Source organism: Oncorhynchus clarkii, chromosome 6 (assembly GCF_045791955.1).
Source record: "Oncorhynchus clarkii lewisi isolate Uvic-CL-2024 chromosome 6, UVic_Ocla_1.0, whole genome shotgun sequence".
Classification (NCBI taxonomy): domain Eukaryota; kingdom Metazoa; phylum Chordata; class Actinopteri; order Salmoniformes; family Salmonidae; genus Oncorhynchus; species Oncorhynchus clarkii.
In genome coordinates, this window is record NC_092152.1 from 78,887,587 (window position 1) to 78,912,431 (window position 24,845).

The following is a 24,845-nucleotide window of genomic DNA, read 5'->3' on the forward strand; positions in this document are numbered from 1 at the left end:
AGATGCAGAAACCTGCTGGCTTGGCTGCTGTTCAGATTCCCATTTCTTTCATCAATATAATTATACAGGCTGGGTGACAGATATTCCAAAGGTTGGATGTCCTTTTTTCCTTTTTTTTCAACCATCCAAGCCAACAGTAGACTGTCACTCTGTGAGTGACAGTTAGCTTTAGATCTCAGGGAAGGTGTGATGTCAGTGCTTGACAGTGCTAACTGCTAGACCAACCCCAGGGCACTGATGCCCTTTCTCTGTTCCTCTCCTGTAAAGGGGCAATCTGTTTACCAAACTTTTTGGTGGAAACAGCTGAGGGATGGAGCTAGACAAATGCAACCACTCTCAACTAAGTGATGTTCTTCAAGAATCAATGGCTGTATCGTTAATTTGACGTCCAAAATGGAATGTACCAATCCCAGATTGCCCCTTTTAACACAGTTTACCAACCCTGTTGTAACGAGTTTCGTCTTCATACGAAGGAGAGTCGGACCAAAATGCAGCGTGTGGTTTACGATCCATGTTTATTAATAATACGAAACACGAATCTCCAATACAATACTACAAAACAAAACGTAACGAAACCCTAACAGCCTATATAGTGTGAACACAGGGACACATAGGACAGGAACAATCACCCAACAAACACACAGTGAAACCCAGGCTACCTAAATATGGTTCCCAATCAGAGACAATGACGAACACCTGCCTCTGACTGAGAACCATATCAGGCTGAACATAGAAATAGACAAACAAGACATGAAACATAGAATACCCACTCAGATCACACCCTGACCAATCAAAACATAGAAAATACAAAGTAAACTATGGTCAGGGCGTGACAGTACCCCCCCCCCCAAGGTGCGGACTCCGGCCGCAAAACCTGAACCTATAGGGGAGGGTCTGGGTGGGCATCTGTCCGCGGTGGCGGCTCTGGCGCTGGACGTGGACCCCACTCCATGACAGTTTTAATCCCCCTCCTAAACGTCCCTAAATAGGTTACCCACCACAATGATAACATGGGACAGAGGGACAGCTCGGGACAGAGGTAACTCGGGACAGATAGGTAGCTCAGCACTGAGAGGAAGCTCAGCACTGAGAAGAAGCTCAGCACTGAGAGGAAGCCCAGGCAGGTAGTAGAAACTACCAGAACCTGGCTGGCTGGCGGTTTCAGCAGATCCTGGTCGACTAGCAGATCTGGGAGAATCTGGTCGACTGGCGGATCTGGGAGAATCTGGTCGACTGGCGGATCTGGGAGAATCTGGTCGACTGGCGGATCTGGGAGAATCTGGTCGACTGGCGGATCTGGGAGAATCTGGTCGACTGGCAGATCTGGGAGAATCTGGACGACTGGCAGATCTGGAAGAGTCTGGACGACTGGCAGATCTGGAAGAGTCTGGACGACTGGCAGATCTGGAAGAGTCTGGACGACTGGCAGATCTGGAAGAGTCTGGTCGACTGGCAGATCTGGAAGAGTCTGGTCGACTGGCAGATCTGGAAGAGTCTGGTCGACTGGCAGATCTGGAAGAGTCTGGACGACTGGCAGATCTGGAAGAGTCTGGACGACTGGCAGATCTGGAAGAGTCTGGACGACTGGCAGATCTGGAAGAGTCTGGACGACTGGCAGATCTGGAAGAGTCTGGTCGACTGGCAGCTCTGTCTGCTCCATGCTGACTGGCTGCTCCATGCTGACTGGCAGCTCTGGCTGCTCCATGCTGACTGGCTGCTCCATGCTGACTGGCAGCTCTGGCTGCTCCATGCTGACTGGCTGCTCTGGCTGCTCCATGCTGACTGGCTGCTCTGGCTGCTCCATGCTGACTGGCTGCTCCATGCTGACTGGCTGCTCCATGCTGACTGGCGGCCCTGGCTGCTCCATGCTGACTGGCGGCCCTGGCTGCTCCATGCTGACTGGCGGCCCTGGCTGCTCCATGCTGACTGGCGGCCCTGGCTGCTCCATGCTAACTGGCAGCTCTGGCGGCTCCTTGCAGACTGGCAGCTCTGGCGGCTCCTTGCAGACTGGCAGCTTTGGCGGCATCCTGCAGACAGGCAGCTCTGGCGGCTCCTTGCAGACTGGCAGCTCCATGCAGACTGGCAGCTCTATGCAGACTGGCAGCTCCTTGCAGACTGGCAGCTCCTTGCAGACTGGCAGCTCCTTGCTAACTGGCAGCTCTATGCTAACTGGCAGCTCTATGCTAACTGGCAGCTCTATGCTAACTGGCAGCTCTATGCTAACTGGCAGTTCTGAACAGGCGGGAGACTCCGGCAGCGCTGTAGAGGCGGAAAGCTCTGACAGCGCTAAACAGGCGGGAGACTCCGACAGCGCTGGAGAGGAGGAGGGCTCTGACAGCGCTGGACAGGCGAGGCGCACTGTAGGCTTGATGCGTGGTACTGGCACTGGTGGTACTGGGCCAAGGACACGCACAGGAAGCCTGGTGCGGGGAGCTGCTACCGGAGGGCTGGGGTGTGGAGGTGGTACTGGAAAAACCGGACCGTGCAGGCGCACTGGAGCTCTTGAGCACCGAGCCTGCCCAACCTTACCTGGTTGAATGCTCACGGTCGCCCTGCCAGTGCGGCGAGGTGGAATAGCCCGCACTGGGCTATGCAGGCGAACCGGAGACACCGAGCGCAAGGCTGGTGCCATGTAAGCCGGCCCAAGGAGACGCACTGGGGACCAGCTGCGTAGAGCCGGCTTCATGGCATTAGGCTCGACGCTCAATCTAGCCCGGCCGACACGCGGAGCTGGAATATACCGCACCGGGCTATGCACCCGCACTGGAGACACCGTGCGCACCACTGCATAACACGGTGCCTGTCCGGTCTCTCTAGCCCCCCGGTAAGCACAGGGAGTCTGCTCAGGTCTCCTACCTGGCATAGCCATACTCCCTGTTAGCCCCCCCCCAAGAAATTTTTGGGGCTGCCTCTCAGGCTTCCATCCGCTACGTCGTGCTGCCTCCTCGTATCTGCGCCTCTCAGCTTTCGCCGCCTCCAGTTCTTCTTTGGGGCGGCGATATTCTCCTGGCTGAGCCCAGGGTCCTCTTCCTTCTAATTCGTCCTCCCATGTCCATACCTCCTCTTTGGGCTGCTCCTGTTGTTTCTTCTCCCGCTGCACCTTAGTGCGGCTACACTCCCCTGGTTTAGCCCAGGGTCCTCTCCCGTCGAGGATTTCCTCCCATGTCCAGAAATCCTTATTGCGCTTCTCCTCGCGCTGCTCCTGCCTGTTGACACGCTGCTTGGTCCGTTGGTGGTGGGTGATTCTGTAACGAGTTTCGTCTTCATACGAAGGAGAGTCGGACCAAAATGCAGCGTGTGGTTTACGATCCATGTTTATTAATAATACGAAACACGAATCTCCAATACAATACTACAAAACAAAACGTAACGAAACCCTAACAGCCTATATAGTGTGAACACAGGGACACATAGGACAGGAACAATCACCCAACAAACACACAGTGAAACCCAGGCTACCTAAATATGGTTCCCAATCAGAGACAATGACGAACACCTGCCTCTGACTGAGAACCATATCAGGCTGAACATAGAAATAGACAAACAAGACATGAAACATAGAATACCCACTCAGATCACACCCTGACCAATCAAAACATAGAAAATACAAAGTAAACTATGGTCAGGGCGTGACACCTGTAGAGTAACCAAAACAGCTTCCTGAAACTTCCTGATAGCGTGCACAAACATTATTCCCAATCACACCAACACAGTAGCAGCCACACCAGACCTCACCACATGCCACAGAGAGCTGAAGCCACTGTGATGTTACTTGAGCCCATTGATGTGATATTATCTCCTGTCGCGGCTAGCTTTAAAGCAGCCAGTGCTTACATTTCTCTTCAATTAGCCTCTTTGAATAATTCTATATTTTTCTTCAGGGGGGCTGAGAAAGTACAAAGGCGTTGAGATTGGTCTGTTTGCGCTGTGAAACAGAATTTAATTGCCTTAGAAGTTGAGAAGTGACTTACTTTCTCTCTCCCTCCCTCTCTCTCTTCAGGTTGTTTGATAACTCTAATGAAGGATTTAGGAACTGGGAGTTCATGACTGTTCACTGCTGGGGGGAGAGGGCAGAGGGCCAGTGGATCCTGGAGATCATAGACTCTCCTTCATCTCTACGCAACCCAGAGGTGCTGGGTAAGAAAACACACACACAAACACAGTGATCTCTTCATACTGTGTTTTTATGGAGATTTCTTCTCCTTGTTCTAGGTAAACTGAAAGAGTGGACACTGGTCCTTTATGGCACCTCGGGGCACCCGTACCAGTCTCACGGGACCCAGCACTCTCGCTCCAGGATGCTTGAGATTCCAACCCCCAGCCGGGACCCCAACGGGCCCGAACCACCTCCGGAGGTCCTCAAGCACCAGGAGGAGGAAGAGGAGGAGTACAGCGGTAGGAGAGGCTCTGCCATAAACTGTTCGCTCTGAACTGTTACAACACTGTAGTCCGACAACACAACTCAACCTCCATCTAACCTCTGTGTGTGTGTGCTTTGTGTGTACCTTTGCATTTGTGCGTGTGTGTGCTTGCTTTTGTGTGTGTGTGCATGTGTGCGTGTGTGCGTGTGTGTGCATGTGTGATTGTGTGTGTGTGTGTGTGTGTGCGTGTGTGCGTGTGCGTGTGTGTGTGCGTGTGTGATTGTGTGTGTGTGTGTGTGTGTGTGTGTGTGTGTGTGTGTGTGTGTGTGTGTGTGTGTGTGGGTGTGTGTGTGTGTGTGTGTGCGTGCGTGCGTGCGTGCGTCCGTGTGTGTGTGTATTCTCTGTAACCCCTCTCAGGGCCGTGCCACAGTGAGTGTGGGGACCAGGGCTGTGACGGGCCAGATCCTGACCACTGTCTGAACTGTATCCACTACAGCCTGGGCAGCCTCAAGACAGGCAGGTAAACAAACAGACTTGGACCAAAGATACTTTTAACTAACCCAAGATGGAACAAAAGGAACCGCTGAATGTTTTATATACAGTATGAGAAAATTTGTGGAATGGCCCGGTCCATCTCACTCCATCTTCTCCCTCTGTCTACCACTGGACTTCCTCTCATCACCATATTTGGTGGTGAGTGGAAGCCCCCACCAGATGCTTCAGATTTGTGAACCATCTTGGTTTCCTCTTTTATCTGTGCTGTGACTGTGACCATATCTGATTCAAACTCAGTAATTATTTGTTATTTGTTCTGTTTCTGCTCAACATCAAGACAGGAAGGCACAACAGCATGTTGAGGAATGAGAGCATGTTGAAGAGTGGGAGAATTTTGAAGAATGGGAGCTGTTAGGAGTGTGTATCGGAGGCGAAGTCAGGTGCAGGAGAGCAGAGTGTAGTGAACAGGCGCACTTTTTATTACGGTCAAAATGACAGCACAAAATAACATATAATGTGCCCAAAACACGGAACATAGACAAAAAGTAATGCGCGTAACAATATCCACAATATCAAAATACACGTAACACAAACAATCCTACACAAAGTCATGATGGGGAACAGAGGAATAAATACATATGAATTGATTGGGGAATGAAAACCAGGTGTGCAGGGAACAAGACAAAACAAATGGATAAATAAAAAATGGAGCGGCGATGGCTAGAAAGCCTGTGACGTCGACCGCGAAACACCGCCTGAACAAGGAGAGGAGCCGACTTCGGCGGAAGTCGTGTCAGGAGCATTTTAAAGAGTGGGAGAATTTTGAAGAGTGGGAGAATTTTGAAGAGTGGGAGCATTTTGAAGAGTGGAAGCATTTTGAAGAGTGGGAGCATTTTGAAGAGTAGGAGCATTTTGAAGAGTTGGAGCATGTTGGGGAGTTTGAGCATGTTGAGGAGTGGAAGCATGTTGAGGAATGGAAGCATGTTGAGGAATGGAAGCATGTTGAGGAATGGGAGCATGTTGAGGAATGAGAGCATGTTGAGGAATGGGAGCATGTTGAGGAATGGGAGCTTGTTGAGGAATGGGAGCATGTTGAGGAATGGGAGCATGTGGAGGAATGGAAGCATGTTGAGGAGTGGAAGCATTTTGACTGTGTCCATTCTTATTCAGAAAACCTATATTACTTCGGTAGCTCTTTATTTTACGGTACAGAATTGACCTGGTATTTACTTCGAAATTTTCTGGTTTTTACTTAGAAATGACATGGTAAAATGGTAATTACACAATAATACTTTTAAAAAATAAAGGAGAGTCACATGCTCTAGGAGCTCAGATGCAAAAAAAATGTATGTCCAACGTTTGGACAGACAAGCTGTCTACATCAGGGTATAATGACAAACACTGTGGGATGACTCATTTATATAGTGTCAAAAGACACACAGGTGTCTGTAATCATGGCCAGGTGCGGCCTGATATCATTGGGTAATTCTCATATATTAAAATAGCATACGAAAACATAAATGGATAGCGTACGATCATAGATACAATTTGACTACATAAGCCTACAAACATTTACAATAGCAAAATCACAATAATCACGAGAATGGCTTCAGATCAAAGTCTACGTTGAGACCGAAGGGAGCGAGGGTCTTTACACAGTAATAACCTAAGAAAACGTACTTGTTTATTTGATACTCCAACCAAAGAACACATCGGCACCATTTGGTACCATTTGGTACCAGGTTACCAATTGTGTGAAATTCTTTGAATTAAATACCAGAAAGATACCTCTTTATTTCCTAACAAATCTCAGGTCAATTCTGTACCATAAAACAGTGCTACCATAATACTTCTAATAGAAGATTACAGGAGAGGAATAATGAAGCTAATATAGGAATAATGAATTAGACATGGAATCTACTTGCCCTCTTTTTATGATGTTGTAGTCTTTCTGACTAATTCATTCAACGAGTCTTTTTCCCCATTTACTTGATCTGTTGTTTATGTGAAATTCATTAATCAATTTAATTGATTAGATAAAACAGAAAAATAAACAATTGCCAACTTGCAGAGAGATTACATTTCACATAATGAACAGATCGAGAATATGGGAAATAGGTCATTTTGAATGAATAAATCCATTCGTTCATGCATCCATTCATCCATCCATTCATCCATCCCAGGACTTGTGAAATACAGCAGAGCCAGTCTCTACAAATCGGCTAATGTGTGTTTTACTGTATTATCAACTGAATTTACTGTAATTAGAACTCATCAATCAATCAATCCATGACAGGACGTGTGTGAGCCACTGTCCGCTGGGCTTCTACGATAACTTGGAGGCCAGGAGGTGTCGACGCTGTCACAAGGGCTGTGAGAGGTGTGTGGGACGCACCCCCACCGAGTGTCGCTCCTGTCGCAGGGGACTCTACTTCAACCCCCTCAACACTACCTGCTCTGAGACCTGCCCTGCTGGGTACTTCGCTGACGACAGTAAGTCAAGTGGAGTTGCTTGAAAAAGTTGAGCCTAACCACAGATCTAGGATCAGTTTCCCCAAACTAACCACAGATGTAAGATCAGTTTCCCCAAACTAACCACAGATCTAGGACATGTTTACTGTAACTCTGCTGCTAGTGATGTTACTGTGAAGAGAAATGGTTAGGAAAATAAAAGAGATCTAGGTAGAACTTTATAACCACAGATCTAGGATCAGTTTACCCTAACTAACTAAGCCCTAACTAACTGTATCACATCCGGCCGTGATTGGGATTCCCATAGGGCGGGGCACAATTGGCCCAGCGTCGTCCGGGTTTGGCCGGGGTAGGCTGTCATAGTAAATAAGAATTTGTTCTTAACTGACTTGCCTAGTTAAATAACGGTAAAATATATATATATACAAAAATATAATTGAAGCTATTAGTGTTGTCTCTCCAAGAAGAAACAATGTACCACTTTACTTTAAGTTGCCCTCATACCTATTTAACTACACGATAATAACTGTAGTAATAGTGTTGTATTGACATAGAATCTGCTTAGTAACATAGTAACAGTTAGATTGAGTGTGTGAAGATATTTTCCATAGAAGGAAATAAGGGAATGATTTGCGGCTCAAAAGGGTTGATGTGATGAGGTTTTTGCGTGACCACACAACAGGTCAATGTTCAACTCCCACGCTGCCTGTTATCCTGGACGCCAGGGATTAACTGAGTATGGTGGAGTGGGTTCATGTGTTGATTTGTGAATGACACACACGCACACACACACAGTCGAGCACGCATTGACGTCATCTGTCATAACCTGAGATACCCTCTGACGTACAGAGCACTGACAGAGCCGCTCTCATCTGTTTTTCAGCCATACTGTGTGTGTGTGTGCAGGACCAGATAGGCTGGTCCGCTGTTAGCCCAGTCGGCCTGTCTAAATGATCATTATCTGGCTAATAATGGGGGACTGGCCGGTGTGCAGGACCAGATAGGCTGGTCCGTTGTCCAGTCGGCCTGTCTAAATGATCATTATCTGGCTAATAATGGGGGACTGGCCGGTGTGCAGGCATCAAGGAAATAAGTGGGCCGGTGTGTTAGAAATCCCAGGGCCGATCTTTTGTCCCAGTCTGACCTGTGTGTGTGTGTGTGTGTGTGTGTGTGTGTGTGTGTGTGTGTGTGTGTGTGTGTGTGTGTGTGTGTGTGTGTGTGTGTGTGTGTGTGTGTGTGTGTGTGTGTGTGTGTGTGTGTGTGTGTGTGTGTGTGTGTGAGTGAGTGAAATGGTTGAAACTGGGTTGCATGCTCATTTACGGAGGTCGTTTTATGCTATGTTTGGATGGTATTTCCTCTATAAATCCTACAAACTCGCCAGGTTCCAGATACTACACTGTTTTAGAAGAGAGAGAGAGAGAGAGAGAGAGAGAGAGAGAGAGAGAGAGAGAGAGAGTGAGAGAGAGAGAGAGAGACAGACAGACAGACAGACAGACAGACAGACAGACAGACAGACAGACAGACAGACAAAAAACAATTAGGCAACAACAAATTCAATCCCTTTTAGACAATTTCCTGGACAAATCGTTCCACTGTAATAGTGAAGGTGTAAACTTGGCAGTAAAAAGCCTAAACAGTATATTTGACCTCTCAGCTTCCCTATCAAGTCTAAAAATCAAATCTCAAATAGAAAACCGAAGAAAATGAACAACAATGACAAATGATTTGATGAAGAATGCAAAAATCTAAGAAAGTACAGTGCCTTGCGAAAGTATTCGGCCCCCTTGAACTTTGCGACCTTTTGCCACATTTCAGGCTTCAAACATAAAGATATAAAACTGTATTTTTTTGTGAAGAATCAACAACAAGTGGGACACAATCATGAAGTGGAACGACATTTATTGGATATTTCAAACTTTTTTAACAAATCAAAAACTGAAAAATTGGGCGTGCAAAATTATTCAGACCCCTTAAGCTAATACTTTGTAGCGCCACCTTTTGCTGCGATTACAGCTGTAAGTCGCTTGGGGTATGTCTCTATCAGTTTTGCACATCGAGAGACTGACATTTTTTCCCATTCCTCCTTGCAAAATAGCTCGAGCTCAGTGAGGTTGGATGGAGAGCATTTGTGAACAGCAGTTTTCAGTTCTTTCCACAGATTTTCGATTGGATTCAGGTCTGGACTTTGACTTGGCCATTCTAACACCTGGATATGTTTATTTTTGAACCATTCCATTGTAGATTTTGCTTTACGTTTTGGATCATTGTCTTGTTGGAAGACAAATCTCCGTCCCAGTCTCAGATCTTTTGCAGACTCCATCAGGTTTTCTTCCAGAATGGTCCTGTATTTGGCTCCATCCATCTTCCCATCAATTTGAACCATCTTCCCTGTCCCTGCTGAAGAAAAGCAGGTCCAAACCATGATGCTGCCACCACCATGTTTGACAGTGGGGATGGTGTGTTTCTTTTACGCCAAACATAACGTTTTGCATTGTTGCCAAAAAGTTCAATTTTGGTTTCATCTGACCAGAGCACCTTCTTCCACGTTTGGTGTGTCTCCCAGGTGGCTTGTGGCAAACTTTAACCGACACTTTTTATGGATATCTTTAAGAAATGGCTTTCTTCTTGCCACTCTTCCATAAAGGCCAGATTTGTGCAATATACGACTGATTGTTGTCCTATGGACAGAGTCTCCCACCTCAGCTGTAGATCTCTGCAGTTCATCCAGAGTGATCATGGGCCTCTTGGCTTGGGAAATATTTTTGTATCCAAATCCGGCTTTAAACTTCTTCACAACTGTATCTCGGACCTGCCTGGTGTGTTCCTTGTTCTTCATGATGCTCTCTGCGCTTTTAACGGACCTCTGAGACTATCACGGTGCATTTATACGGAGACTTGATTACACACAGGTGGATTGTATTTATCATCATTAGTCATTTAGTTCAACATTGGATCATTCAGAGATCCTCACTGAACTTCTGGAGAGAGTTTGCTGCACTGAAAGTAAAGGGGCTGAATAATTTTGCACGCCCAATTTTTCAGTTTTTGATTTGTTAAAAAAAGTTGAAATATCCAATAAATGTCGTTCCACTTCATGATTGTGTCCCACTTGTTGTTGATTCTTCAAAAAAAATACAGTTTTATATCTTTATGTTTGAAGCCTGAAATGTGGCAAAAGGTCGCAAAGTTCAAGGGGGCCGAATACTTTCGCAAGGCACTGTATTTCCCTCAAATTACACAAATGCACAATGAATACGAAAACAAACCCAATTTTGATAAACTCCCATATCTACTGGGTGAAATACCACAGTGTGCCATCACAGCAGCAAGATATGTGACCTGTTTCCACAAGAAAAAGTCAACCAATGAAGACCAAACACCATTGTAAATACAACCCATATTTATGCTTATTTATTTTCCCTTTTGTACATTAACCATTTGTACATCGTTACAACACTGTATATATATATATGTATATATATATATATATATATATATGTATATATGTATATGTATATATATATATATATATATATATATATATATATATATATATATATATATATATATATATATAATATGACACTTGTAATGTCTTTATTCTTTTGGAACGTCTGTGAGTGTAATGTTTACTGTTCATTTTTATAGTTTATTTCACTTTTGTATATTATCTACTTCACTTGCTTTGGCAATGTTAAGATGTGTTTCCCATGCCAATAAAGCCCCTTGAATTGAGAGAGGGAGACTGAGAGAAAGAGAGAGCGACAGAGAGAGAGACTGGGAGAGGGAGAGAGAGGGGGAGAGAGAGAGAGACAGAAAGAGGGAGACAGAGAGACTGAGAGAGAGGGAGATGGAGAGAGAGAGAGACAGAAAGAGGGAGACAGAGAGACAGAGAGACTGAGAGAGAGGGAGATGGAGAGAGAGAGAGAGAGAGACAGAAAGAGGGAGACAGAGAGACAGAGAGACTGAGAGAGAGGGAGACAGAAAGAGGGAGACAGAAAGAGGGCGACAGAGAGAGAGAGACTGAGAGACTGAGAGAGAGACAGAGAGAGAGACTGGGAGAGGGAGAGAGAGGGGGAGAGAGAGAGACAGAAAGAGGGAGACAGAGAGATAGAGAGACTGAGATAGAGAGAGAGAGACAGAAAGAGGGAGACAGAAAGAGGGCGACAGAGAGAGAGAGAGACAGAGAGACTGAGAGACAGAGACTGAGAGAGAGGGAGAGAGAGAGACAGAAAGAGGGAGACAACCCGGGTGGCGCAGTGGTTAAGGGCCAGCTGTGCCATCAGAGTTCCTGGGCTCTGTCGTAACCGGCCGCGACCGGGAGGTCCGTGGGGCGACGCACAATTGGCCTAGCGTCGCCCGGGTTAGGGAGGGCTTGGTCGGTAGGGGTGTCCTTGTCTCATCGCGCACCAGCGACTCCTGTGGCGGGCTGGGCGCAGTGTACGCTAGCCAAGGTGGCCAGGTGCACAGTGTTTCCTCCGGCGCATTGGTGCGGCTGGCTTCCGGGTTGGATGCGTGCTGTGTTAAGAAGCAGTGCGGCTTGGTTGGGTTGTGTATCGGAGGACGCATGACTTTCAACCTTCGTCTCTCCCGAGCCCGTACGGGAGTTGTAGCGATGAGACAAGATAGTAGCTACTACAACAATTGGATACTACGAAATTGGGGAGAAAAAGGGGCAAAAATTTAAAAAAAAAGAAAAAAAAAAAAAAGAGGGAGACAGAGAGAGAGACAGAAAGAGGGAGACAGAAAGAGGGAGACAGAGAGAGAGAGACAGAGAGAGAGAGACAGAAAGAGGGCGACAGAAAGAGGGAGACAGAGAGAGGGAGACAGAGAGAGAGAGACAGAGAGAGAGAGACAGAGAGAGAGAGACAGAGAGAGAGAGACAGAAAGAGGGAGACAGAGAGAGAGAGACAGAGAGAGAGAGACAGAGAGAGAGAGACAGAGAGAGAGAGACAGAAAGAGGGAGACAGAAAGAGAGAGACAGAGAGAGAGAGACAGAGAGAGAGAGACAGAAAGAGGGAGACAGAAAGAGGGAGACAGAGAGAGAGAGACAGAGAGAGAGAGACAGAGAGAGAGCGAGAGAGAGACAGAAAGAGGGCGACAGAGAGAGAGAGAGACAGGCAGAGAGACTGAGAGAGAGGGAAAGAGAGGGAGAGAGAAAGAGGGAGACAGAGAGAGAGAGACAGAGAGAGAGAGACAGAGAGAGAGAGACAGAAAGAGGGCGACAGAAAGAGGGAGACAGAGAGAGAGAGACAGAGAGAGAGAGACAGAGAGAGAGAGACAGAGAGAGAGAGACAGAGAGAGAGAGACAGAAAGAGGGCGACAGAAAGAGGGAGACAGAGAGAGGGAGACAGAGAGAGAGAGACAGAGAGAGAGAGACAGAGAGAGAGAGACAGAGAGAGAGAGACAGAAAGAGGGAGACAGAGAGAGAGAGACAGAGAGAGAGAGACAGAGAGAGAGAGACAGAGACAGAGAGACAGAAAGAGGGAGACAGAAAGAGGGAGACAGAGAGAGAGAGACAGAGAGAGAGAGACAGAGAGAGAGAGACAGAAAGAGGGCGACAGAAAGAGGGAGACAGAGAGAGGGAGACAGAGAGAGAGAGACAGAGAGAGAGAGACAGAGAGAGAGAGACAGAAAGAGGGAGACAGAAAGAGGGAGACAGAGAGAGAGAGACAGAGAGAGAGAGACAGAGAGAGAGCGAGAGAGAGACAGAAAGAGGGCGACAGAGAGAGAGAGAGACAGGCAGAGAGACTGAGAGAGAGGGAAAGAGAGGGAGAGAGAAAGACAGAAAGAGGGAGACAGAGAGAGAGACAGAAAGAGGGAGACAGAGAGAGAGAGACAGAGAGAGAGCGAGAGAGAGACAGAAAGAGGGCGACAGAGAGAGAGAGACAGAGAGAGAGAGACAGAGAGAGAGAGACAGAAAGAGGGAGACAGAAAGAGGGAGACAGAAAGAGGGAGACAGAGAGAGAGAGACAGAGAGAGAGAGACAGAGAGAGAGAGACAGAAAGAGGGCGACAGAAAGAGGGAGACAGAGAGAGGGAGACAGAGAGAGAGAGACAGAGAGAGAGAGACAGAGAGAGAGAGACAGAAAGAGGGCGACAGAAAGAGGGAGACAGAGAGAGGGAGACAGAGAGAGAGAGACAGAGAGAGAGAGACAGAGAGAGAGAGACAGAGAGAGAGAGACAGAAAGAGGGAGACAGAGAGAGAGAGACAGAGAGAGAGAGACAGAGAGAGAGAGACAGAGAGAGAGAGACAGAAAGAGGGAGACAGAAAGAGGGAGACAGAGAGAGAGAGACAGAGAGAGAGAGACAGAGAGAGAGAGACAGAAAGAGGGCGACAGAAAGAGGGAGACAGAGAGAGGGAGACAGAGAGAGAGAGACAGAGAGAGAGAGACAGAGAGAGAGAGACAGAAAGAGGGAGACAGAAAGAGGGAGACAGAGAGAGAGAGACAGAGAGAGAGAGACAGAGAGAGAGCGAGAGAGAGACAGAAAGAGGGCGACAGAGAGAGAGAGAGACAGGCAGAGAGACTGAGAGAGAGGGAAAGAGAGGGAGAGAGAAAGACAGAAAGAGGGAGACAGAGAGAGAGACAGAAAGAGGGAGACAGAGAGAGAGAGACAGAGAGAGAGCGAGAGAGAGACAGAAAGAGGGCGACAGAGAGAGAGAGAGACAGGCAGAGAGACTGAGAGAGAGGGAAAGAGAGGGAGAGAGAAAGACAGAAAGAGGGAGACAGAGAGAGAGAGCGAGAGAGAGACAGAAAGAGGGAGACAGAGAGACTGAGAGCCTGTGAAAGTTGGTTTCATGGTTGTTTGTGTGTTTGGTTTTGGTGGTTGAATGAGCAGTCCTCTGAGAACTATACTGAGTTAAAAATGGATAACTATATTTATTTCTCACGCTCCCTTCCCATCTGCCCCCTCTACCTCCCCTCCTTCCCCTTCCTTCCTTCCTTCCTTCCTTCCTTCCTTCCTTCCTTCCTTCCTTCCTTCCTTCCTTCCTTCCTTCCCTCCCTCCCTCCCTCCCTCCCTCCCTCCCTCCCTCCCTCCCTCCCTCTCCCCAGTTCAGAGGAAATGTCTGAGGTGTCATGAGAACTGTATGAAGTGTCTGCGGGACTCAGACAGGTGTACTGCCTGTAACGACGGCTACAGGTAAACTACATGTAATCTCTTTAGGGAATGTCACTGATGAAAAATGTCATGCAGAGAACATAAGCGTGTTTTTGTGTGTGTATGTGTGTGTGTGTGTGTGTGTGTGTGTGTGTGTGTGTGTGTGTGTGTGTGTGTGTGTGTGTGTGTGTGTGTGTGTGTGTGTGTGTGTGTGTGTGTGTGTGTGTGTGTGTGTGTGTGTGTGTGTGTGTGTGTGTGTGTGTGTGTGTGTGTGTGTGTGTGCAGTCTGGCGGGGATGACCTGTGTACCGGAGTGTGCCAACGGAACCTTCTTTCATCTGGAGGAGATGAAGTGTAGTCCCTGTCACACCTCCTGCTCTACCTGCACAGGTCAGTGTCCCTGTCACACCTCCTGCTCTACCTGCACAGGTCAGTGTCCCTGTCACACCTCCTGCTCTACCTGCACAGGTCATTGTCCGTCACACCTCCTGCTCTACCTGCACAGGTCATTGTCCCTGTCACACCTCCTGCTCTACCTGCACAGGTCAGTGTCCCTGTCACACCTCCTGTTCTACCTGCACAGGTCAGTGTCCCTGTCACACCTCCTGCTCTACCTGCACAGGTCATTGTCCCTGTCACACCTCCTGCTCTACCTGCACAGGTCAGTGTCCCTGTCACACCTCCTGTTCTACCTGCACAGGTCAGTGTCCCTGTCACACCTCCTGCTCTACCTGCACAGGTCAGTGTCCCTGTCACACCTCCTGCTCTACCTGCACAGGTCATTGTCCCAGTCACACCTCCTGCTCTACCTGCACAGGTCAGTGTCCCTGTCACACCTCCTGCTCTACCTGCACAGGTCAGTGTCCCTGTCACACCTCCTGCTCTACCTGCACAGGTCAGTGTCCCTGTCACACCTCCTGCTCTACCTGCACAGGTCAGTGTCCCTGTCACACCTCCTGCTCTACCTGCACAGGTCAGTGTCCCTGTCACACCTCTGGCTCTACCTGCACAGGTCAGTGTCCCTGTCACACCTCCTGCTCTACCTGCACAGGTCAGTGTTCCAGTCACACCTCCTGCTCTACCTGCACAGGTCAGTGTCCCTGTCACACCTCCTACTCTACCTGCACAGGTCAGTGTCCCTGTCACACCTCCTGCTCTACCTGCACAGGTCAGTGTTCCAGTCACACCTCCTGCTCTACCTGCACAGGTCAGTGTCCCTGTCACACCTCCTGCTCTACCTGCACAGGTCAGTGTCCCTGTCACACCTCCTGCTCTACCTGCACAGGTCAGTGTTCCAGTCACACCTCCTGCTCTACCTGCACAGGTCAGTGTCCCTGTCACACCTCCTGCTCTACCTGCACAGGTCAGTGTCCCTGTCACACCTCCTGCTCTACCTGCACAGGTCAGTGTCCCTGTCACACCTCCTGCTCTACCTGCACAGGTCAGTGTCCCTGTCACACCTCCTGCTCTACCTGCACAGGTCAGTGTCCGTCACACCTCCTGCTCTACCTGCACAGGTCAGTGTCCCTGTCACACCTCCTGCTCTACCTGCACAGGTCGGTGTCCCTGTCACACCTCCTGCTCTACCTGCACAGGTCAGTGTCCCTGTCACACCTCCTGTTCTCATAAAGATAGGAGTAAAAAATATTGGCATCCCTGTTTGCAATACTCCGGCACTCTCCTCTTGAGAGGGTAATGGCACTGAGCCTTTTTGTCAAATATTTTAAAACGACAGATGAAGTGCGCGTGTGTGCGTGTGTGCGTGTGTGCGTGTGTGCGTGCGTGCGTGCGTGCGTGCGTGTGTGCGTGTGTGTGTGTGTGTGTGAAGCCACCAGTTATAGGTTCCGTGACAGGTTTCTGGAATGCATTTTTGAGTATTACACACAATGCCAATAGTAAACGTTTGCATTGTTTCACTCAATGGTCCTCTTAACGTTGAACTATTAATGAATGTCAGGCTCAAATGTCAACGGTCTATATGACCCATATATGGAGGTCATAGTGTCAGAGTGACCTTGCTGTGTCACACTGTCATACTGGCCTGTTCTGGAGAGAACATCTCCCATACTCCAGCACAGTACCTTCAGAAAGCATTCATACCCCTTGACTTATTCCACATTTTGTTATGTTACAACCTGAATCTTCTCACCCATCTACACACAATACCGCATAATGACCCCATAATAATAAAACATGTTTTTAAACATGTTTTATTGAAAATGAAATACAGAAATATCTCATTTACATAAGTATTCACAGCTCTTTGCTATGACACTCCAAATTGAGCTCAGGTGACTCCAATTTCCATTGATCATCCTTGAGATGTCACTTGATTGGAGTCCACCTGTGGCCAATTCAATTGATTGGACATGATTTAGAAAGAAACATACCTGTCTATATAAGGTCCCGCAGTTGACAGTCAGAGCAGAAACTACACCATGAAGTCCAAGGAACTGTCTGTAGATCTCTGAGATATAATTATGATGAGGCATATATCTGGGGAAGGGTAGAAAACAATTTCTAGAGAGTTGAAAGGTTCCAAGAGCACACTGGTTTCCATCACTGGCTGTCTGACCAAGCTAAGCAACCAAGCAAGAAGGACCTTGGTCAGGGAGGTGACTTAGAACAGTACAGAGTTCCTTGGCTTAGATGGGAGAACCTGCCAGAAGGACAACAGTCTCCGCACTTCACCAATCTGGGTTTTATGGGACAGTGGCCAGACGGAAGCCACTCCTGAGAAAAAGTCACATGACAGCACACCTGGAGTTTGTAAAAAGGCATGTGAAAGACTCTGAGATCGTAAGGCAAAAGATTCTGTGGTCTGATGAGACAAAAATGTACTCTTCTGCATGAATGCACCGCGCTACATCTGGAGAAAACCAGGCACAGCTCATCACCTGTCTAACACAATCCCTACCGCCTTGCATGGTGGTGGCAGCATCATACTATGGGGATGCTTTTCAGCGGCATGAACTGGGAGACTGGTGAAGAGCCAAATACAGGCAAATCCTTGAACTGGGAGACTGGTGAAGAGCCAAATACAGGCAAATCCTTGAACTGGGAGACTGGTGAAGAGCCAAATACAGGCAAATCATTGAACTAGGAGACTGGTGAAGAGCCAAATACAGGCAAATCCTTGATGAGAACCTGCTTCAGAGAGCAAATGACCTTAGACTGGGGGCGTAACGTTTCAACAGGAAAACACCAAGCATACAGCCGAAGCAACGCTGGAAAGGCTTCAGAACAAGAATGTCAACGTCATTGATTGGTCCAGTCAAAGCCCAGACTTGAATCTCATTGAAAATCTGTGGAAAACTTGAAGATTGCTTTTCACCGTTGCTCCCCATTTAACTTAACAGAGTTTGAGAAAAGGAAGAATGGGAAAAAAATCCCCAAATCCATATGTGTAAAGCTGATACAAACAAACCCAAGACGACTCACAGCTGATACTGTCACACCCTGACCACAGTTTGCTTTGTATGTTTCTATGTTTTGTTTGGTCAAGGTGTGATCTGAGTGGGCATTCTATGTTGTGTGTCTAGTTTGTCTGTTTCTGTGTTTGGCCTGATATGGTTCTCAATCAGAGGCAGGTGTTAGTCATTGTCTCTGATAGGGAACCATATTTAGGTAGCCTGTTTGGTGTTGGGGTTTGTGTGTGATTGTTCCTGTCTTTGTGTTTGTTACACCAGATAGGGCTGTTTTCATTTTTTCACATTTCTTGTTTTTGTATATTGTTCTATTTTAATCTTTATTAAAGATGTATCACAATAACCACGCTGCGTTTTGGTCCGCCTCTCCTTCAACAGAAGAATCCCGTAATAGATACAGACAAACCCAAGACGACTCAAAGCTGATACAGACAAACCCAAGACGACTCACAGCTGTAATCGCCACCAAAGGTGCTTCTACAAAGTGTTGACTCAGGGGTGTGAAAAGTCATGTAAATGAGATATTTATGTATTTCATTTAATACATTTGCAAAAATGTCTAAAATCATATTTTCACTTTGTTATTATGGGGTTTTGTGTGTAGATGGGTAAGAAAAAAAATCTATTCAATCAATTTTGATTTCAGGCTACAAAATGTTGAATAAGTCCAGAGGTTATACGTTCTGAAGGCACTGTCATTTGGCCAAGTTTCAGCCTCCTGGCAGAGACACTTGTGTGCGTGGTCAAAGACCTCTATTTTCATGTCATCCAACAAATATAAATGTCTGGAGTTTGCTAAACGGCACTGGCACTTGGATTGGAACCTGTGCTATGGTCCGAAGACATGACAATACCATCATTTCACAACGAATTATAACTTCATTTGCCAACTGGGGCGGCAGGGTAGCCTAGTGGTTAGAGCGTTGGACTAGTAACCGGAAGGTTGCGAGTTCAAACCCCCGAGCTGACAAGGTACAAATCTGTCGTTCTGCCCCTGAACAGGCCCACTGTTAACCCACTGTTCCCAGGCCGTCATTGAAAATAAGAATTTGTTCTTAACTGACTTGCCTAGTTAAATAAAGGTAAAATAAAAAAATAAAAAATTTTTTAAAAAACTAAAAGGTTGCTTGCCAGTTCTGCTTATCGTGATCATGACTTTCGGCATGGTGTCGACATCTCACGTCTGTGATCTACATGGGTGTCAGATTTAAGTCAATTCGCTCATTGATTTACATGAATTAAATGGGCCCCTAATTATGAGCGCTGTGTCCTGGGGTTAGGCCGTCGGCCGCAGTTGACATTTAGCTGGCGAAGCTCTGCCGTTGCCCTGAGACAGTAGTATAGACAGACAGAGCCAGACGTGCTGTGGGGAGAGAAAGCTGAGGGATTAGATTGTGTATGTGCTTGTGTGCATGTCTGTGGAACAAGTGAATTTAGCCTCAAAACACCCAGTAGAGAGAGACGCTTATTGCTGTAGTAGAGGAGCTGTATTAGTGGTTCACCTCTCAACCAAGGCCCTAGCACTGATTGTAATGAGAGAGAGAGAGAAAGAGGGGGTACATTAAAGGGACTGTTCGTCCCCAAAACAAGCCAGACATTTTCCTAAAGGCGTGTATCTGGCTTCAATTCCAAATAAATTGTATCAATTTCTTATATGTTGTTATTGGCAATTGGGATTAGGAAAGGTATCATCATTTTGAGTGCAGTCGGACCACCATTGCATTTGATGTCTTACTTTTGGTCTACGCACCACCGCATGTTCAGGGGACAGACGTTTAAAGTACTTTGAACCAGGAACGGACTGGGACCAGAAATCGGCCCAGGAATTTCTTACCCACCAGACAATTTGTTTCCTTGAGGACCATATTATTAACCAAATAATGATACAACTCACCCCACTGGGCTAAAGATGGACCCGTCCTTTTCTGTTTGGAACTGTTGCTGTGTGTTGTTGCAGGTCCAGGTAAGGAGGAGTGTATCCAGTGTGCCAGAGATCACCTGCAGCAAGAGTGGAGGTGTGTTCAGACCTGCGCCCCAGGATACTACTCAACAGAGGATGCTGGCTACCACCAGGGGATGTGTCACAAGTGAGTGACCCCATCATTAGGCTTAGTTGTATTTCAGTCATTTAGCAGACACTCTTAGCCAGAGCGACTTACAGTATTGAGTCCATACATTCTGGTCCCTTTTGGGAATTGAACCCACAACCCTGCCGTTGCAAGTGCCATGCTCTACTAACTACACTATGGATTTCAAAGCCCGCTCTTTTAAATCTTAACTGTAGGGCAGAAATTCTAAACGTTAAGCTATATGCTGAAAATCGAGCGGGAGGTTTTCCTGCACCTGCCATAGGCTTCCATTCAAGTCCCTTTTTTAGGCGCTGTGAAACCAGACGGTTTGACAGAGAGAGAGCCGGGTAGAGGACAAGATTCTATTTCCTTCTCTTTTGCCTCTTGAGCACCCTACGGGCCTGGGCCAGAGGCTTCAGCCCCTGCATTAATCTGGCCATACATTTTAAGAGATATACAGTACCCTTCTAACACTATTGGGCCAACCCAAACTGTACTGCACTGGATATTTGGATCTTTTCTTTTCACATTGTCCTGTCCAGCTCTGTTCCAGTGGATCCAAGTATGGTGGATGTGTAACAGGCTACAGTACAGCTACAGTACAGCTTGGCTCGGCTCTGTAGGGTGAAAAGTGCCAAACAGGAAATTCCGGGTCAGTTTTCCATACAGAACTTCTATTGCTTTTTAGTCCAAGACAATGCTTAATTTACGGAAAATCAGTTGTCAGTTATAAAATCACAATTAAGGCTTAGTTAAACTCCAAATGATTCATCTACTTCTCTTAAAAGTAGTCTAAACTCCAGCTGAGTTCATATTCTGAACCCTCTGTGGCAAAGATTAGCAGCCTCTAATTAGATAGAATTAGATGGTGCCAATCTTTCCTATTCATGTGGGATTAAGGCGTAAAGAAATCTCTAAACTACCTTCAATATCAGCGCTCCTCTTAAAGAAATCTCTAAACTAGCTTCAACATCAGCGCTCCTCTTAAAGAAATCTCTAAACTACCTTCAACATCAGCGCTCCTCTTAAAGAAATCTCTAAACTAGCTTCAACATCAGCGCTCCTCTTAAAGAAATCTCTAAACTACCTTCAACATCAGAGCTTCTCTTAAAGAAATCTCTAAACTACATTCAACATCAGCGCTCCTCTTAAAGAAATCTCTAAACTACCTTCAACATCAGAGCTTCTCTTAAAGAAATCTCTAAACTACATTCAACATCAGCACTCCTCTTAAAGAAATCTCTAAACTACCTTCAACATCAGAGCTACTCTTACTCTCTCTCTGTTTCTTTTCACTTTCATTTTCTATTTCCACTTGTCTCGCTCTCCTTTCTCGCTCCCTCTTCTCTGTCCCTTCTCTCTCCCTTCTTTCTCTTCTCTCTGTCCCTTCTCCCTCCCTTCTCCCTCCATCCCTTCTCTCCCTCCCTTCTCTCTAACTCCCTTCTCCCTCTCCTCTCTTCCTTCTCTCTCTCCTCTAACTCCCTTCTCTCTCTCCTCTCTGTCCCTTCTCCCTCCATTCTTTCTCTCCTCTCTGTCCCATCTCCTTCCTTTCTCCCTCCCTTCTCTCCCTCCCTTCTCCCTCCCTTCTCTCTCTCTTCTCTCTAACTCCCTTCTCTCTCTCCTCTCTCTCCCTTCTCCCTCCCTTCTCTCTCCCTTCTCTCTAACTCCCTTCTCTCTCTCTCCTCTCTGTCCCTTCACCCTCCCTTCTCTCTAACTAACTTCTCCCTCTCCTCTCTTCCTTCTCTCCCTCCTCTAACCCCCTTCTCTCTCTCCTCTCTGTCCCTTCTCCCTCCCTTCTCTCTAATTCCCTTCTCCCTCTCCTCTCTTCCTTCTCTCTCTCCTCTAACTCCCTTCTCTCTCTCCTCTCTGTCCCTTCTCCCTCCCTTCTCTCTAACTCCCTTCTCCCTCTCCTCCCTTCCTTCTCTCTCTCCTCTAACTCCCTTCTCTCTCTCCTCTCTGTCCCTTCTCCCTCCCTTCTCTCTAACTCCCTTCTCCCTCTCCTCTCTTCCACCTCTCTCTCCTCTCTCTCCCTTCTCCCTCCCTTCTCTCTAACTCCCTTCTCTCTCTCCTCTCTGTCCCTTCTCCCTCCCTTCTCTCTAACTCCCTTCTCCCTCTCCACTCTTCCTTCTCTCTCTCCTCTAACTCCCTTCTCTCTCTCCTCTCTGTCCCTTCTCCCTCCCTTCTCTCTAACTCCATTCTCTCTCACCTCTCTTTCACCTTTCTTCTGTTGGAGACTGACTGACTGAGGGTCAGTACCATCGACCATCTGGGTCTCATTAATTGGTATGTCTTGCTGTCTCGCTTTCTCTCTCCCTTTCTCTCTTGCTCTCTCTCTCAAATAATTTGTTCCAAACGCCTAGCCTTAGACAACAAGGCGCAATGAAAGTTCCAGAGGGATCCTTAACAATATAGCTCCACTATATCCTCCTGTTTGTTATCCCTCTGCTCCACTATATCCTTCTGTTTATTCTCCCTCTGCTCCACTATATCCTCCTGTTTGTTCTCCCTCTACTCCTCCTCCCTCTGCTCCTCCTCCCTCTGCTCCACTATATCCTTCTGTTTATTCTCCCTCTGCTCCTCCTCCCTCTGCTCCACTATATCCTCCTGTTTGTTCTCCCTCTGCTCCACTATATCCTCCTGTTTGTTCTCCCTCTGCTCCACTATATCCTTCTGTTTATTCTCCCTCTGCTCCTCCTCCCTCTGCTCCACTATATCCTCCTGTTTGTTCTCCCTCTGCTCCTCCTCCCTCTGCTCCACTATATCCTTCTGTTTATTCTCCCTCTGCTCCTCCTCCCTCTGCTCCACTATATCCTCCTGTTTGTTCTCCCTCTGCTCCTCCTCCCTCTGCTCCACTATATCCTCCTGTTTATTCTCCCTCTGCTCCACTATATCCTTCTGTGTATTCTCCCTCTGCTCCACTATATCATTCTGTTTGTTCTCCCTCTGCTCCACTATATCCTTCTGTTTATTCTCCCTCTGCTCCACTATATCCTTCTGTTTATTCTCCCTCTGCTCCACTATATCCTTCTGTCTGTTCTCCCTCTGTTCCACTATATCCTTCTGTTTATTCTCCCTCTGCTCCACTATATCCTTCTGTGTATTCTCCCTCTGCTCCACTATATCCTTCTGTTTATTCTCCCTCTGCTCCACTATATCCTTCTGTCTTTTCTCCCTCTGCTCCACTATATTCTTCTGTCTGTTCTCCCTCTGCTCCACTATATCCTTCTGTCTGTTCTCCCTCTGCTCCACTATATCCTTCTGTCTGTTCTCCCTCTGCTCCACTATATCCTTCTGTTTATTCTCCCTCTGCTCCACTATATCCTTCTGTCTGTTCTCCCTCTGCTCCACTATATCCTTCTGTCTGTTCTCCCTCTGCTCCACTATATCCTTCTGTCTGTTCTCCCTCTGCTCCACTCATTATTCTTTGTCATCTCCATAATTGTCTTTAAATCAGATGGTGTTGTGCAGTCAAACAAGATCAACAGGACTGACTGAGGGTGTAAATCTCACCTGCACCAACGCTGAGAATTTAATGGCAGCATCAACATCCCTTTAGCTCACCGTAATGACTGAGTGTGGAGTGGAGAGGGGCACTCGCTTTCTCAATCTCTCTCTCGTTCTCTCTCTCCTCTATCTCTCTTTCTCTCTCCTCTCGCTATCCCTCCTCTCTTTCCACTGAGGAGTGGGGAGGGAGAAAGCTGTTTTTGACGCACAGGGATTTTTATAAATCAGTCCAGTGGTTTATGGGAGATGTCAGGAACAAATAGAGGCTCTGATAGAAGGTCATGGTTTTGCGACGGCACCAGGGATGGGTTCTTCTTTAGTTATTTCTCAATGTCATCGTCTTGCTCTCTCTTTGTCTCTCTAGCTCACTCTTTCCTTCTTTACATATCTCTGTCTTTCTCTCTCTCTAGCTCTCTCTCCCCTCTCTCTCTCTCTCTATTCCCCCCTCTCTCTCCCTTCTCTCTCTCTCTCTCTCTCTCTCTCTCTCTCTCTCTCTCTCTCTCTATTCCCCCCCCCCTCTCTCTCTCTATTCCCCCCATCTCTCTCTCTCTCTCCCTCTCTCTCTCTCTAGCTCTCATTCTCTCTCCCCTGTCTCCCCCCTCACTCTATTTCTCTTCCTCTCTCACTTCCTCTATCTTTGCTTCCCTCTCAGTTTCTCTTTCTTGTTTACTCTCTCTGGTTTGGGGCAGGAGATGGAAATGGCAGGGGAAAAGATGGATAGTCAAAAGGAGGAAGAGAAGGGGTGTGGGTGGCTCGTGGCCACGGTGCTAGAAGGCAATAAAATATCTGTAAAGGCTATGACCCATGGGTAACAGGGCAAGGAAATGTTTTAATTACAAGAGAAGGAGCGACAGAGAGAGAGAGAGGGGGGAGAGAGAGAGAACCTGTTTACAGTATCATCATCATATCACATCATATGAGAGTCTGAAAAAGAGGGCTTTATTATTGGCATGCAGAAACATCAAATATTATGTTGTTCTATTTCGATATGATAAAGCCACCGGTTTTTAAAAAATGATGAAAAACCTAATCATATTGCAAAGAACTAATCCTAATCAGCATGGCCAGTTTAAATCAACTTAGTCTATCTTGTGACTCCACTCACTTTCTCTATCTCTCTCTCTGTCTCTCTCTCTGTCTCTCTCTCTGTCTCTGTCTGTCTCTGTCTGTCTCTGTCTCTCTCTCTGTCTCTGTCTCTGTCTATCACCTCTTTCTCTTTCTATTGCTTTACATTGTTACAGTTCTTGGTGAGCCATGTCACTCTCTCGCCCCCTGTCCCATCATCCACTCTCTCACCCCCTGTCCCATCATTCACTCTTTCGCTCCCTGTCCCATCATCCACTCTCTCTCCCCCTGTCCCATCATCCACTAGGTCAGACCCTGTCCCATAATCCACTCTCTGTCCCCCTGTCCCATC

The 24,845-nt window shown here is 47.1% G+C and overlaps 1 protein-coding gene across 1 annotated transcript in view; it reads left to right on the forward strand.

Moving 5' to 3' along the window:
• The window catches only part of LOC139411649 (proprotein convertase subtilisin/kexin type 6-like), a 93,530-nt gene that overhangs the window by 60,586 nt on the left and 8,099 nt on the right, over nt 1-24,845 (forward strand). Inside the window, exons 13-19 of the mRNA XM_071158257.1 lie at nt 4,001-4,137; nt 4,213-4,395; nt 4,779-4,881; nt 7,153-7,349; nt 14,383-14,470; nt 14,714-14,817; nt 19,813-19,942. Coding sequence (XP_071014358.1) covers nt 4,001-4,137; nt 4,213-4,395; nt 4,779-4,881; nt 7,153-7,349; nt 14,383-14,470; nt 14,714-14,817; nt 19,813-19,942 — 942 coding nt within the window. The remainder of the gene's footprint in view (nt 1-4,000; nt 4,138-4,212; nt 4,396-4,778; nt 4,882-7,152; nt 7,350-14,382; nt 14,471-14,713; nt 14,818-19,812; nt 19,943-24,845) is intronic.